The 15,245-nt window shown below is 48.7% G+C and overlaps 1 protein-coding gene across 11 annotated transcripts in view; it reads right to left on the bottom strand.

Moving 5' to 3' along the window:
- Positions 1 to 15,245, bottom strand: part of PHACTR4 (phosphatase and actin regulator 4) — a 64,703-nt gene that overhangs the window by 30,220 nt on the left and 19,238 nt on the right. For 6 of the 11 annotated variants that reach the window (XM_040086214.2, XM_040086203.2, XM_058423568.1 and 3 more), the window contains exon 2: positions 11,143 to 11,189. In XM_040086214.2, the coding sequence (XP_039942148.1) occupies positions 11,143 to 11,158 (16 nt within the window). In that variant the 5' untranslated portion in view covers positions 11,159 to 11,189. Of the gene's footprint in view, positions 1 to 8,878; positions 8,978 to 9,260; positions 9,303 to 10,622; positions 10,644 to 11,142; positions 11,190 to 15,245 lie in introns of those variants that run through there. The other 5 variants (XM_040086207.2, XM_058423565.1, XM_058423566.1 and 2 more) reach the window with 4 other exon arrangements.

Consider the following 15,245-nt stretch of genomic DNA (forward strand, 5'->3'; position numbering starts at 1 on the left):
CTCCCACAGCCTCTGCTCGTGAGAGAAATGCTCCAGACCACTGATCTCTGTGGCTTCCACTGGACCCTCTCCAGTAGCTTCTTGTCTTTCTCACACTGTGAAGACCAGAATCAAAAGCAATAAATTAAAGGAGGGCAGCAAGAGCTGTGAGCACAGCCCAGCACAGCCACCACAGACCACCAAGGAGGGGCTTCAAAACAGCAGCTCAAACCCTCCCGTTGGAATAACCCAGAGCACAGCAAGAATGAGCTCCTCAAATATTTACTCACCCTCCCAGAAAAATTCTGCAGAGTTATATCACAGGACTATTTCAAGTATGTCAGCTAACAAGCTTCCAGCTGGCCTAATGGGAGCTGCAGTCCCACCTTCGCTTGGATGCAGATAACCCACACACCAGCAGGACTGACAGAGGAGGATTCACCCCTTTCCTGCCCAGGGCAGTCTTTGGGAGCCTCACACCTGAGTTAAACACCTTGAGATGCAGGCTAGGATCAAAGAATGATGTGATGGCAGAGATTAGGCAGCTGAAGAGCTCCACTCCACATCCCAGGGCTCCATGAGGCACTTCCAAATGCTCAAAAAGGGAATGTGGCTGATTAGAAAGATCTTACAGGTATCAGTAAAAACTCCCCAGTGTGGCATCCACCAAAATCCACCTCCTCAAAATCCAGAACACGCCAGACCGAGGAGCACCAAAACCCAAGCTCATGGGTTTTCAGCTTGCAGGAAGAATGAGCAAGATCTACAAGAAATTCAAGGAGAAGTCACTGAGAAAACCAGTGGAAAATGTCTCAATTAACTAATTTATCAATGGTCTGTGCCTCCTCCATCAGACCATGTTCCAGGAATGAAAAGTGGCTCCAGTAAGAGTATTCTTCAAGAGCAGTTATAGCAAGGATACCTTAGAGCAAATGTGTGGCATGCAAAATTATGGTGCATAAACACAAGTATTAAACTGTTCCCTGTGCATTTTGAAACCAGGAATTTTTTCTTGTGCTGAATTTCCATCTCAAAAAGCTCGCGGAAGGTGCTGACTCCTTTGCTGTGTGAATTATCCCCTGAGGTCCCTGGAATTACAGGTTAGTGTGATGCCATCTAAATCTGTCACCTTATCAACAGCAGGCCTGGCTGGCCTCTGGGCACTCAAACTGGCCCCAAATCCCAGGTGGCCCCTTGGCTATGCCAGCCCCACCTCCTCTGTGTGCCCTCTTTGAGACAGCCCAGACACTTTGTCATTAGCAACCCTGAAGCCTGTTTCTGCAGTAAATGAGCTCCTTGGATCTTCCAAAACAATTCTCACCTTCCTCAAGGGAACAGAAAAGAATAAAGATAAAACCTCACCAAAAAAAAAAAAAATAAAAAATCTGGAGTTCTTAACAAGATCAGCCCTTTAAAAAAAAAAAAAAAAGATAATCAAAGCTTGGAAACTAAAAGCTGACTGATCCTTTAATAACAGAACTTTCCTGTATTTATGGAATTTTCTGGTTTGGAACAAAAGCATCTGCTCATTTAGTGGGTGTTATAAGCATCACTCCTATACTCTGGTGATGCTGAAACCAAGAGGCCTAGTTTAGTGCTAAATGACCACAGAAAAACATTTTCCATGACTCTGAAAGCCAAATTCTAGTTCTCACTGGGATTTAGGGCTTCACCTCTCCACTGTACATGTTCGTGTGCTGTCACTGTGTTTTGTGCTGCTCCAACCACTGTTGCAGCTTGGTAGTGACAACGCCAACACAGTTCCAGCTCATTCAAACCCTGCACAGAATTCAGGTCGGTACAGCCTGGAGGTCTGTGCCCAACAGGAAAACAACCCCATCTGTAATGATCACAGCCAGAGACTGAACATGCACTGTGGCTCTTCTGTCCTCCTTACAGCATCGTTTTGGTTCCTGGGTTTTTCTGACAATGGTTACCTTGCAATTTATGCAACTGCTTAAAACCAAGCTCGAGATAATCCCTTTTAAGCACGCCACCAGTTACTTGTGTTTAGAGCAATCACCGCAGGCTACCGTGGATGCAAAACGTGATTTTCAAGCCAGAACTAATTATTCTCTGCAAATATGACAGCCCAGAATAGTCTCCATCACAGAATGGCATCATCTCACTCAATGGCAGATCCCTGATGCCAGGAAGGTCTGACACAGGGAAGTCTCCTTTTAAACTGTCCTTGTTCTTCAGTTCTTTTCCTAAGCATCTGTTTAGGGATGGGCTTAAGGGATCCTTCCTGTGGAGGAGTAAATGGCTTCAGGAAGCAACAGGGTTCATGATCAAACTCATTAAAAAAAAAAAAACAAAAAAACCCCCAGCACTGCTGCAACACACTGCCCCAGATAGCACCTCCCAACATTAACTCTAGGAAGCCTGATCAATTCGTTATCCTGAAAAGGAACTTAAGGAAAAGCCCTGAACAGGGCAAGGGTGCCAGACTGACTCACATAATCCCATTAGAGTTATCCAGAGCACTCCGTTTGCTCAGTATCTGAGAGATAACAGGATTAACTTCATGTTTGACATCATTTCAGCTTAATAATTGTGGAATCACTCCTACAGCCCTAATGTCATTGATTCAGCAGGGGATTCCCATCACCCCCCCAACAAGTCCCAGCCTTGAAAGCCCCTTCATTAGCCTCAGCATCTTAAGTTAATTACTTGGAGAGATTTTCTTTTCCTCCCTCAAAACAAAATGTAATTTAACCCCTGCAACCTACAATGCTTGGGCAGAACAAACTCCTGCCTTCCCTGCAGGAAGGCACCCTGTTTACTTTCCTAATCACCACTTTAGTTTCCAAGATTTAATGTTAAGACGGAGGAGCTGGGGGGGGGAGTGGGGCAGGGCAGGTTTTTCGTCATTTTGGTTGAATTTCAACAAAAAACATAACAAAGGCTGGGTATAATCGTCTCAAAGATCAAGGTTCAGCCCCAGATCCCTGCCTAACTCTGCCTTCCTGGGGAGAGGGGGTTGATCTAAGAGCAGAGCTACGGCCAGCCCGGATCACCGCAGAGCCTCCAGGAGAGATTTTTCCTTGCCAAGCCATGACTCGCTGCTCACCTCACCTTGGAAACGAGTCCCTCAGTGCAGAGGGGCTGGGGAAGGAAAGGGAAAGCACACAAAGCAAACAGTACACAGAGCTGCTTCAGACAGCGCGGGGGAAGAGAGCACAGGAACCGGGACGTGTTTTTATACGGTTTTATTTTGTTTCATGGAGTGCAGAGCACTATTAAATTCTACCTTTCAAGTGCAGCGGGAGGCTGCGCTATTCCAATTAGGCCAGTGTTGTTGTGCTGGCACTAAGCCCAACGCGGTGCCAAATCTGACTCCACCGCAGCGCCTGTGAAAGCAAATGTCCACAGCACCGTCATGGTTTTGTCTCTTTTACCCCCCTGCCCCCCAAAAATGGGAAGGGAGGGGAGAAATCTCCTACAGAAATGCAATCCACAAAATTCTAGAATGGTTCGAGTTGAAAGGCACCTTTCAAACTCATCTCGTTCCACCAGACCAGCTTGCTCCAAGCCCTGAACACTGGCAGGGGTGGGGCAGCCACAGCCTCTCTGGGCACCCTGTGCTCACGGAGGGCTCCCCACGCTCACAGGGCAGGAAGGATTCCTTCCCAACATCCCATCCATCGGGCAGTGGGAAGCCGTTCCCCGTGTCCCGTCCCTCCGGAGCTCCTTTCACCCGGGCCCCCGCGCCCTCTGCCGGCCACAGCGCTGCGGGCCTCGGGCTCCCCCGGCGCTCCGGGGCTGGAGCGGGCCCGGAGACGGGAAACAGGCCTGGAGAAAGGCCTGGAGACACAAACAGGCCTGGAGAAAGGCCTGGAGACACAAACAGGCCTGGAGAAAGGCCTGGAGACACAAACAGGCCTGGAGAAAGGCCTGGAGCAGGACCCAGAGACACAAACGGGCCTGGAGAAGGGCCTGAAGACACAAACAGGCCTGGAGAAGGGCCTGGAGTGGGCCCAGAGACACAAACAGGTCTGGAGAAAGGCCTGGAGACACAAACAGGCCTGGAGAAAGGCCTGGAGCAGGACCCAGAGACACAAACAGGCCTGGAGAAAGGCCTGGAGACACAAACAGGCCTGGAGAAATGCCTGGAGCAGGACCCAGAGACACAAACGGGCCTGGAGAAGGCCTGGAGCAGGCCCAGAGACACAAACGGGCCTGGAGAAAGGCCTGGAGACACAAACAGGCCTGGAGAAAGGCCTGGAGACACAAACAGGCCTGGAGAAAGGCCTGGAGCGGGACCCAGAGACACAAACGGGCCTGGAGAAGGGCCTGGAGAAGGGCCAGAGACACAAACGGGCCTGGAGTGCCTGAGGGAGCCTGGAGAAAAGGAGGCTCAGGGAGACTTTGTTGTCTCCAGCTTCCTGACAGGAGGGCGCAGCCAGGCTGGGGGTCGGGCTCTGATCACAAGGAACAGGACAGAACAGGAGGAAATGGTGTCAAGAGAAGGTTTAGGTTGGATATCAGGAAAAGTTGTTCATCAAAGGGTTGTGAGTCCCTGGCACAGGCTGCCCAGGGCAGTGGTGGAGTCCCCATCCCTGCAGGGATTTAAAAGCCGTGCCGATGTGGCACTTGAGGACACGGGTTAGTCGTGGCCTGGGCAGTGCTGGGGGAACAGCTGGACTTGAGGATCTCGGGGGGGCTTTTCCAACCTGTGATTCTATGGTAATGGAATTGCACAGCCGAGTTACACCGATGCACAAAGCTCTGCCTTACACAGCCTTAAGACTAGCTCTAATCGGCACCAGGGTCCATGGCAGAGCCCGCATCTGCAAAGCTCAGCTCAGAACCTGCACAGCCTGAGCACCCTCAGGATGAACAGATCTCTATGTGAAATTTAGCAAAGCCTATAAATGTTATCCTTCATGTGCCAGGGGATACAAATTTATCACGACCCAGACATTAATTCCTTTTGAAATCTTAAAATCCCTGCTTCACAAAATGAGCCAAACCCAGGCTGGGTTGAAGAGCCATGTTCTCCCTAAGCCAGTCGTGGTTATCCAACTCATTCCACATAGCTGGATGGGTCCAGCCTGTAAAAAAGCTACCCGGTATCTCTGGTTTCTTGTTTGTTCCAGGAGACAAAAGACACCTTCAGCAATCAGAGCCAGGGCTCGTTTCCAAGACAAAGGAGAACCAAGCAGATAAAGTGGTGATGTCAGCAGTGACAACATCCAAATGTTCACACTGGAACTGCACCTCAGGACCAGCCTGAGGGCCTGGGAGTAGCTTTGTCCAGCCAACAGCTCAGTTAACACTATTTACAGCTCACAAAGGCAGCAAGATAATGAGAACATTCAGTATTTTGTTTTTAAAAGGCCAGGTTTGCCACTCAGCCTGGACACATGGCTCCTGTGTGAAGAAACAGTAATAACAAAAATCACATTTATACTAAACCTGCTTGCCTCTGGTTCCAGGCAGGCTCCTCTTCTACTCCCAGCCCCAATAAAATCAGCTACTAAAATCCCTGGACAGAATTTACAGGCAATGTTCCAGGAGCAAGGTGAATTTAAGGTCCAACAAGTTAAAAAAGAAAACTAGAAACTCTGGAAACCTACTGCCCCCTCCTCCATGCCCTACTTACTGAGCCACAGGAACTCCACACTCACTGTTCCACAGCAAATCACCCTGAATTACCCAGAGGACTGACTGCATGTCCTACAAGGTCTTATCTCTTCACACAAGGAACGAGATTGTTCAATTCTGTCATGAAGCACTTCAGCAAAGCACATTTCTCACTCAACATCAACCTTTGGCACTCTCTTGCTCCAACCAGCCTGGAGGCCAAAGCATCTCCATCGCAGCACATCCACAGCTGAGCCAGGAAACCACGAACCCAGCAGAATTAATCTCTGCTTTCCCCCAGTCAGAGATACGGGTACAGACGACTTAGCACAACAGCTTCAAAATGAGTGCCGTGGAATTACAAGGTTCCTGGCAGGTCAGCATTCGGCTTGTAGCTCAGGAGAGAAAGGCAGCAAGAGTTCAGGCACCTCCTCAAGCTGTTCAGGGAGGAATTATTGGGTATTAATTTTCAGAAATGCCACGCTAACTAGATGGATGGATCAGCTGAACCCCTTGCAAATACAGCAGGCAGAAAAACAGCACTGACACGCCATCGAGTGTCTCAAGCACCCTGACAGCACTCAGCACATTAATTACACCAAGAACTAGAACAAATTTAAGAACAAAAGGCTGTCAGGAAAATGTCCCAAAGTATTTTGCTAACCCCTCAAGTGCACTTGACTTATTTACAGTCACGCTTTCAGGCAGGTAAGGAAATGCTCTATGCTGCGCCTTGTTTAAAAGTCAAATGCTTTCCACAGAGATCAGTTCCAACCTCTGGTAACCTGCCTAAGGAACAGCAGGAATTTGCCTCTCTACCTGCTTGCAAGCTAGCGCACATCAACTGTAATTAAGGATTTGATCTTGGGCACTTTGGCCCCTCTGGTGGTTCTGCTGTATCACGCAGAGCTGTGTTACTGCTGCACGCACAACATGCAGCATCTGAGCGGAATCACAGCTTCTGGGTCTTCCTGGAAGAAAAACCCCATTCTTTTGTTCTGAACAGACACTATGAAGAGATTTCAGCTGGCTGCTTAGCAGTGACTGCCCTTCTCCAGCAGATCTGAGTTGGTGACAGCAAAACTCCCAATCCTGTGATGCTTTGACTGCACATCAAAGCCAGCACACACTGCTGGCACTGACTGCCAGCTCCATCACCCTGGTGTAGCCTAAGACCTCAGAGCCCCTTCCTGTGCCTAAATTGGCTCCAAGAGAGCTGGAGAGAGACTGGGGACAAGAGCCTGGAGTGACAGGACAAGGGGAATGGCTTCCCACTGCCAGAAGGGAGGGAGAGATGGGATATTGGGAAGGAATCCTTCCCTGTGAGGGTGGTGAGCTCTGGCACTGGGTGCTCAGAGAAGCTGTGGCTGCCCCATCCCTGCAAGTGTCCGAGGCCAGGTTGGACAGGCCATGAAGAAACCTGGTCTAGTGGAAGGTGTGTGCCCACGGTCCTCCCAACCCAAACCATTCAATGATTCATAATGGCTCCCATAACGGTTTAACATCTCCCAGCATCTGATTTTTGACGGTAAGGATGGGAATCAAGCAGCTAGCCATGCATCCTGCTGGGAAAAAGCAGCAGAGCTGCTGGGATAAGAACCAAGTATTCACATTTTCAGCCCTTTCCCCTACTCAGGCTATATTTGGAGTCCAAGTCTCCAGAAGCAGCAGATTCACATCACGCTGGTTTCTTTCTGAGGCATGTAACCCACAAGTCAGCTTAGATGCTGAAACAAATTACTTCTTTGTTTGCACAAAGGTGAAGGACTTGAAGAGTATTTCCTATTTTTAGGAGGAAGAGAATTGGGAAAAAAGTAGCACAGCAGGAGACAGAAAGAGGATGAAAGTCAAAGGGGATGGAAATCAGCATGGAATACAGCAGTAGTTCCAGAAGGTTCTTAAAGCATCCATAAACTTCATATTTCAGGAGCCTTCTAAAAAAGCAGCTTTGTGTAACGGCCTGTGTGTACAAAGGCTGCATTTCACTAATTTCCTCAGATATTTCACAGCTGTCCCACAGAAATTTAGACCTTTTAGGGACTTAGAGGTTCATATCTGAATACCTGCAGAGGAGGCGTGTAAGCACAGGCAGAAACTGTCAACAGAGTGCAAAGTACAGGAGGTCAAAGGACCCAACAGCAAACGCCTTCCATGAAAAGGCTCCCTCTGAAGCTGTTCATTAATGATTGCTCATTACTGGGCAAGTGAACTGCAGGTCTGCTCCCACCTTAGATCGATCAAACATGGCAGCAGAGCTTTCAAGGAGCCATGGGTGTAAGGTAAGACTTTTGCCCTGCAAAGCACAAGGATTCCACTTCAGTATTTTGCTTTTTAGATCTCCCAGACTTACAGACAGATGAAATACTAGGTAGAACACAATCCTTTGACAAAGAAAAAGCTCCAAACCTAGCTCAGATCATGGTAAGGTGAGCGAGTGGTCTTTGGGAGGTGGCCTGGGTAGTGGCAGCGCAGGCAGTAGATGAACAGTAAAAACAGGCTCCAAAAATAGAGTGTAATTCCTCACCTGCACCACAGGAAGGATGTGAAGAAGGGAAGGATATTCCAGATCATTTGTGTAGGTGGGACCTTGTGGAAGCTTGGCCTGGCAGCGTGTTTATATTTAGATTTCATTTACTCCCCTCCCTAATTTCCATCCTCCCACTGGCTTCTCCAGGGTGACACTGTCCCTCCAGCAGGGACCACGTGGGGCTGACACCAGCACCACCTCTCATCTCCTCACAGAACAGTGCAGAACCTCCTCATCACTGCAACCTCAGCAGTCTGTACATTCCTAAAGCCAATGCCAGTGACACAGGCACAGCCTACAGGGAAGATATTCAGTTTTAAGTGCAGCATCAGTAACAAACAAAGATATGTGAGGTTGCCCTGGCTACAAACCCCCCCTCCAAATTTTTCTGCAGAGAACTGTTGTAAAAATCACAACATCCCAGAATGATTTGAGTTGAAAAGGACCTCAAAGCTGACTCAATTCTACCTCATGCCAAGGGCAGGGACAACTTCCACTAGACCAGGTTGCTCCAAGCCCCATCCAAACTGGCCTGAAATGCTTCCAGGGATGGGGCAGCCACAGCTTCTCTGGGAATTCCATTCCAGTCCATCACCCCCCTGACAGGGAAGAATTTCTTCCCATTAGCCAATCCAAACCCACCCTCCTTCAGTTTAAGGCCACATGTGGCAACTTTACCTACAATCACTTACTCAGGCCCATGTCCCAGATTTTGCCAGAAGTTTCTGCGTATTCTTCTCTATACTTAACTCAAGGGTTGTGAGCAAATTTTAAGCTGCATACCTGTTCTAGAATACCATGTATGGACAGCTCTGAAACTTCACTGCAGCTGCCTGGAGACCTGGCTTCCACTCGTCCTCAGAGATGAGCACGAATTAAAATCTGAAGACAACAGCAAATTTCATTTTTAATTAGCCAGGGCAGTCAGCCAAGTCAGCTCCCCCACCCACCCATGGCTGGTGAAGCCTGACAGCTCAAAAGGATTTACGCTTCCCTGTGCATTCCCAGTGGCCATTCCAAGCACAGCAGCTCAAACAAGCGCCAGCCATGCAGCATTGTGAGTGCAGTTAATGTCCAACCAGCGAGGGACAGCAAGGCATCCAAAGCACCACGCTTGAAGGGAACAAAGGGCACGGACTTGGACTTCAGCTCAGCTCCATCTTACCTCATCTCCGGGATCAACCCAGTAGTCCTGAGCTTAGCAGCACTTGGAGAATGAATATCCGTGAAAGCAAAGGAATTTTAAGGAAATTATAATGAAAGATCCATCTGTTTATTCTGTCTTTAATACAGGGCTCTTTGCTCCCGGCACTAAGGAGGTGACACGTAAAGCCTCGTGACCAGCCGTGGGGTGTCTGTGCATGCAAAGATCCAGTACAGACACTCCAGCCTAAACTGGCACCACTCAAGGTGTTCAGAGGAAAAGGGGAAGTAACTTTACTTAAGTTGGCAAAAAGCAAACAGAACATACGGCTTTTCACATCCCAGGCCACCAGCACTCATCAAAACAGGGACTCTCAGAAACCTCAAAATGCTCCAGCTCTGTGTCTCACTGATCTAGCCAAAAAATGGGGTTCAATTGCATGTGAAGAGGGACACAAAGCTTTGTGATGTGAACAGAGGTGGCTGGTGGCAGTCCCAGCACAGGCTGAGTCCTGGTGAACAAGGAGAGCTCACCAGTCACAGAATGGCTGGGGATGGGAGGAACATGGAGTATCTTGTTCCAACCCCTGCTGTGGGCAGGGACACCTTCCACCAGACCAGAGCCTCATCCAACCTGGCCCTGACATTGCTCAAAGCCACCATAACTCAAGCTCTAGGGACTGGAAAACAGCTCTGCTGTGCTCTGCTCTGTCCCAGGGCTGTCTCGGAGCTGCCACCTCCACAGGGACTGCTCCAGCCTCAGCTGCCGGCACCACACTCACTTCACCTTCCACCTCCTTCACGAGTCATCATTTGTATTTAGTTTGCCACAAGCAAATCAGAAGGGAAAGCAATCACCAGAGATTAAATGTGCACCTCACAGCCTGTCAAAGAGGGGGGCACAGCAGTTCTTGCCACCAGGACTACAAGCACATTATGCTTTTATGCAGGAGCTCTTGGCTTGCAGATGATCCAACCAGGCTCCAACACATCAGCTCTGTATGAAGCCAAAAACTGGCCTTCATCTGCCTCACCAAGCACACTGCCCTGCTGACAAGCACAACCATTCCCAGAGTTTTCAGGGTGGCATCACCTGGCTGAATACACTAACCTAGAAATATTATTTATGAGTTAGAAGCCACCAACTACAGCATCACAGTCCAGAAGATGTGAGGTCAATATGCTGCATGGATACTGGCTTCCCACGGTGCAGGCAAGAGCTTTCATGCAAATCTCATGTCAATGGCGAGGAAAAAAATGGGCATTTAACTCCTTTCTTGTAGCCATTTTAGGCAAACAGACGGAAGAGCTCTTCAAGGCAATCTCTAAGCCAAAAATCTGTGAGTTTTAGTCACAACCATATCCTTGCATCAGTTAAACCTACCAGCAATGAGTTTCCTTGCTTCAGGGCAAGCACTACACACAGCCTAAAGCAAGAGATTTAAATTTTAATTAAAAATAAAAAAAATCCTGTATCTTCTGCAACGCAGAGCAGCCTAAAGGAATAAATACAGAACAACAGGAACAACCAGGAGCTGATCCTCCTTTATGCCTTGCCACGTGCCTTGTTCAAACTAGCTCATTGCTTCTGGCCTCTTCCTTATTAAAAAAGGGGATGTTACTGGTTTTCAAGAGCTTAGGATAGCCGAGAGACCAGTATCCCAGGTTTCACAGATGGGATATTCCAAAAAATATCTCCTGTATTACAGAGCTTCAGTCAGATGTGGTCCACACCACAGCACAAGTGCAGCTGATGCATCTGCCAAACTACATCATTTTCTAATCACCTTCTACACTTGAAATGAAGACATCAAGTTTAAAGTAATCAGATTCTTTATGACACTTAAGCAAGGAGGACAGGTCAGAACCATAATCTGTGGCAAGATACTCAAGACTGTACTCACCAGCGTTCTCTTCCATTCCTCTTGTATACTAGTGCCCGGAGAAATTCCTACAAAAAACAGGGAACAAAGTCAACACACAAAATTCCAAGTGTGGAGAAAGCTCAGATTTAGTTTTATTTCTCTATCAGCTCTGCACAGCCTACACAAAATCAGTGTGGAGGGAACCTAGAGCAGAAATCCTGCCCCAAACTAGAAAGAGTGTGACATTGTCACCCCGCTTTGAAGACATCAGAAACTTCTAATCACAAACACGCTGCAATGGAAAGAAAAGAGAAACAAAATTAAGGTGCCATAATTACAAAGCAGCAATATTTGTTCCCAGGGAAAACATTCCACTTCTGCCTCTTCAGGAAGGGATGTGCCTGCTGTAAAAGGGAACAGCCTACTGCTTATCTAGCAAAGGCAGCACAGCACATGCACAGGAAGTATTTCAGATGTCACACAGCATCAAGGCACTTCTGAACATACTGTGGGGAAAAAAAAAAAAAAAAAAAAAAAAGACAAAAAAAAAGGAACCAGGATTTTAGTAGAAAAGCCAGTTTTTCTCTAGAGAAAGTTCTGAAATGAGGTGCCAGGGGAACTAAGTTTGAGGAAATCATGTTGTGCCTTGATTTTGACAGATTCTGCAGCAGAGTAAAAAACAGGCTCAGTATTTTAGAAAACAGGAGGTTCTGTCCTCAAAATCTTGCAGTTCAAACTCAGACAACCACAACTGGACAATGCCAGCAGGAACCGCATGGGGTGACTGGGGAAGAACTACAAAACAAGGTTCTTCCAGTGCTGAGGAGCCAAAGCCAGCCTTTATCCACAGCCCACTTCAGCCTAACCTTTCCCCCACGAAGCCCAGGCCAACTCAGCACCTTTGCTCCCAGCAGCAAAGTGTCGTTTGGTGGCTTTAGTTTAACATCAGATCAGCTGCTCATCCTCATGTGACAACTTGCTGGCTGTGCAGCATGTGCTCAGCTTCCTCAAGAGCACTGGAGCATCCCAGGGCTGCAGAGTCAGCCCAGACAGCCACAACACACCCCCCATGGAAGCTCTGCCACTGAGACTTTTCAGCTTTGCAGGGGAAAATGCTTCTTTGGATCAGATAACCGTGCTCCAGGCAACTTCCCTCTGATGCAGCTCAAGTTCCATCGTAGTGATGCTCCTGGAATGGAGGGGGGAACACCTCAACAGAGCCTCAAAACATAAGTGGTGATCACAGCTTTGAAAAGAGAACAAGTGTCTGTACAGGATTCTGAGCAGCAAATGCGTGGATCAGGAATATCAGAAGGTTTTGATTTCAGAGGCACACAACCACAAATCGCTTAGGAAACACCCTCAGAATCCCTACAGCCTGATCCATTAACACTGTTAAAATGCAGCTTTCACACACGTTTGGATGCATGGTTTGGTGCATCCACGTGCTGCATCAAGGACACCATTTGCAAGAACTGGAATGAATGAACTATAGAATCATTTAGGCTGGAAAGCCCTCTAAGATGGTTGAGTCCAACCACTATAACCCCATGTCCCCAGGTGCCACATCCACATGTTTTTAAACGCTTCCAGGAACGATGACTCCAACACTGCTCTGAGCAGCCTGTGCCACAGCTTGACAACCCTTTTGGTGCAGAAATTTTCCCTGATATCCAACTTAAAACGCCCTGGCACAACTTGAGGCTGTTTCCTCTTGTGCTGTCCCTTACTCCCTGCGAGCAGAGCCTGACCCCCATCTGGTCCAGTCTGGTGCCAGGGAATGCTCCCCCACTGAAGGCAGAAGAGCCACTATCCCTGCCTGCCCTTTCACGCCAGCCCTTCTGGGAAAGGAAAGCAGAAGGGAAACCGAAACTGCCACCTCAAAGTCTGTTTGAACCTCAGCACAAATGACAGCACTGCTCCCACTCCCCCAGAGCCACCAGGGAGCTGGGTTGAATTTGCCTTTCAAGGGCATTCCTGCACAGGCTGTGCTGAGCTCTGCACACTACCAGGGGCACATTTGTGCCTGGAATACTAATCCTGGCAGCCCATCGATGCTGGGCACTCACTGTGCACACCAGAGACATCTGTCACAGCTGGAAGCACCTCAGCCTCTGCTGGGAGGATCTTTCTGAGCAGAAGACTAAATCCACAATATCTGGTTATGAACAGGACAAGCATAAAAGGCACACTGCGGAAAAAAAAGGTGATGCCAGGGTAGAGGAGGAAGGAGCAAAGTCCACACTCAGTGCAGCATTGCCACAGGCTGCCAAAGCAGGAGTGCAGAGCTCCACCTGCGCCGAGGAACAGGCACTGCTCACCACAGATTCCCTGCTGCCAGCGTTAACTGTGACTGGCTAACTGGAAAGCTGCATTCTGGAATAGTACTTGAGATAACCCACTCCACGGAACAAAAACTTGCTTTTATTCCCAACTGTCACACGTTTCCCAATACCTACTTCTGAGAAAACTTGGATTTTTCATTTTCTCTAGCGTGACATGCCCACAGTTCCTCCAAATTTTCAAGTCCTCTGAGTGCTCCCACATTCCCTGGGCCTGACAGGTGTGTGAAATTCCTGTGTTTCTGAGAGCCCTGTGGCTGGCACAGCTCAGCAACGTCCAGCACTCAGGACACTCCCTGCCCCACACTGGCCACCACAGCAGCAGAACCACTGTCTTTGTCTGCCTCGAGACTTCAAACACTCTCCAGCTTTTTCCCCAGCTCTTTGTACCACTCCAAGAATATGTTCGTGTTCCATTGACCCGGCTCTGAACTCCTGGCAGTATGGTGATGGCTTTTTTCCAGCTAGGCTGCTAATCCACACACAATGGAGAGCGACTGATTTGCAGCCATGCTGGAGTGTTTTCTTCACTCTTAAAACTCCCTGCTGCACAGGGAATTTTGCCTTTCCCAGCTCTGTCACATCCTCCCACAGCAACACAAACCAGCACAATTCCAGACTTTGGACCTCATCCCGTGCCCTCCCACCCGTCCCTTGCACCAGCGCCGATCCAGCTGCTCTGAGAACAGTCAAAGCTGACCCAGATGCAGATCAAGCACATCCAGAGGAGTGGGTTAGGAAGGACAGGACCCCCACAGCCCCAGCTCAAACCACCACGAAGGCACACACCAAGGTGCTGCTGTTCCTTCCAGCCTTGGGCAATCCACATCCATGAGCTTTACTGAATACCCCTTTACAGCCTTCCCCTTTCCTCACGGTCTCCCTTTTGGCAATCCTTTCCCAGACCTCTGAAACATTAAGCATTCAGCTTCCTCCAGAATGAAGCTCATTAGCTTGGACCCCTCTGTCCTCACTGCTCACGTCCAGCAACACAAACGGCTTCCTTCAAAAGACTGCAGCACGCTTCCAAAAGTCCAGCTAAAACCTAAGCCAATGTTGGTTGTTTTTCCCCCCACTAAACCAGAAAACTGACAACTCTCCCAAGCAGAAGTGGCACATTACTTCTCCACAGTGGCTGCCAACAGGCTTGCCTTAGGCATGGAAAGGCAGTTCCCATGCTGGCTCAGCTCTAAATCACTGTTCCAGAGAGGGACGAAAGAGTGGCTGGGCAGCTACTACAGCACTTCTACTGCAATGAGACACAAAACCCAAGGCTATCTTGGAAAGAAAAGCATGTGGGGGAGAGAAAGGATGCTCTTGTAAGGGTTTGGAAAGAGTTGGAGGGAAAGGGAAGGGTTAAAACACACACATAGCTTGAGGAACATGGTCCTGCATTAATAGAGCCCGTGACCCATGAAATTAAACAAGCTCACCTGACAACTCCCAGATGATTATTCATTTTGACCTAATATGGTGCTAGTAACAGCCAATAAACAAACATTATACTATCGCTCATTATGCCACTCCAGCCCTTTGCTTTACACTACTTAAATGACATCACTGCAGCAGCACCCAGAAGGCTCCCGCTGGGGCAGATGAGAGCTTGATGCTGCCCACAACAGCTTACCATCCTAACAAAAAAAAGTATACACCAGGCATTAGGGCAGCTGGGAGATGGAGGCCAGGCACAGAGCAGCCTCCCCTTCATCAGGCAGAGAATGTCCTGAGTCTTCCTCCCTGATTTGCCAAACTCCACTTGAACAGCTGATCCGAGCCATCAGGACTCCCCCCAGCTGAAAA

The sequence above is a fragment of the Hirundo rustica genome, chromosome 25 (assembly GCF_015227805.2).
Source record: "Hirundo rustica isolate bHirRus1 chromosome 25, bHirRus1.pri.v3, whole genome shotgun sequence".
NCBI classification, from domain to species: Eukaryota; Metazoa; Chordata; class Aves; order Passeriformes; family Hirundinidae; genus Hirundo; species Hirundo rustica.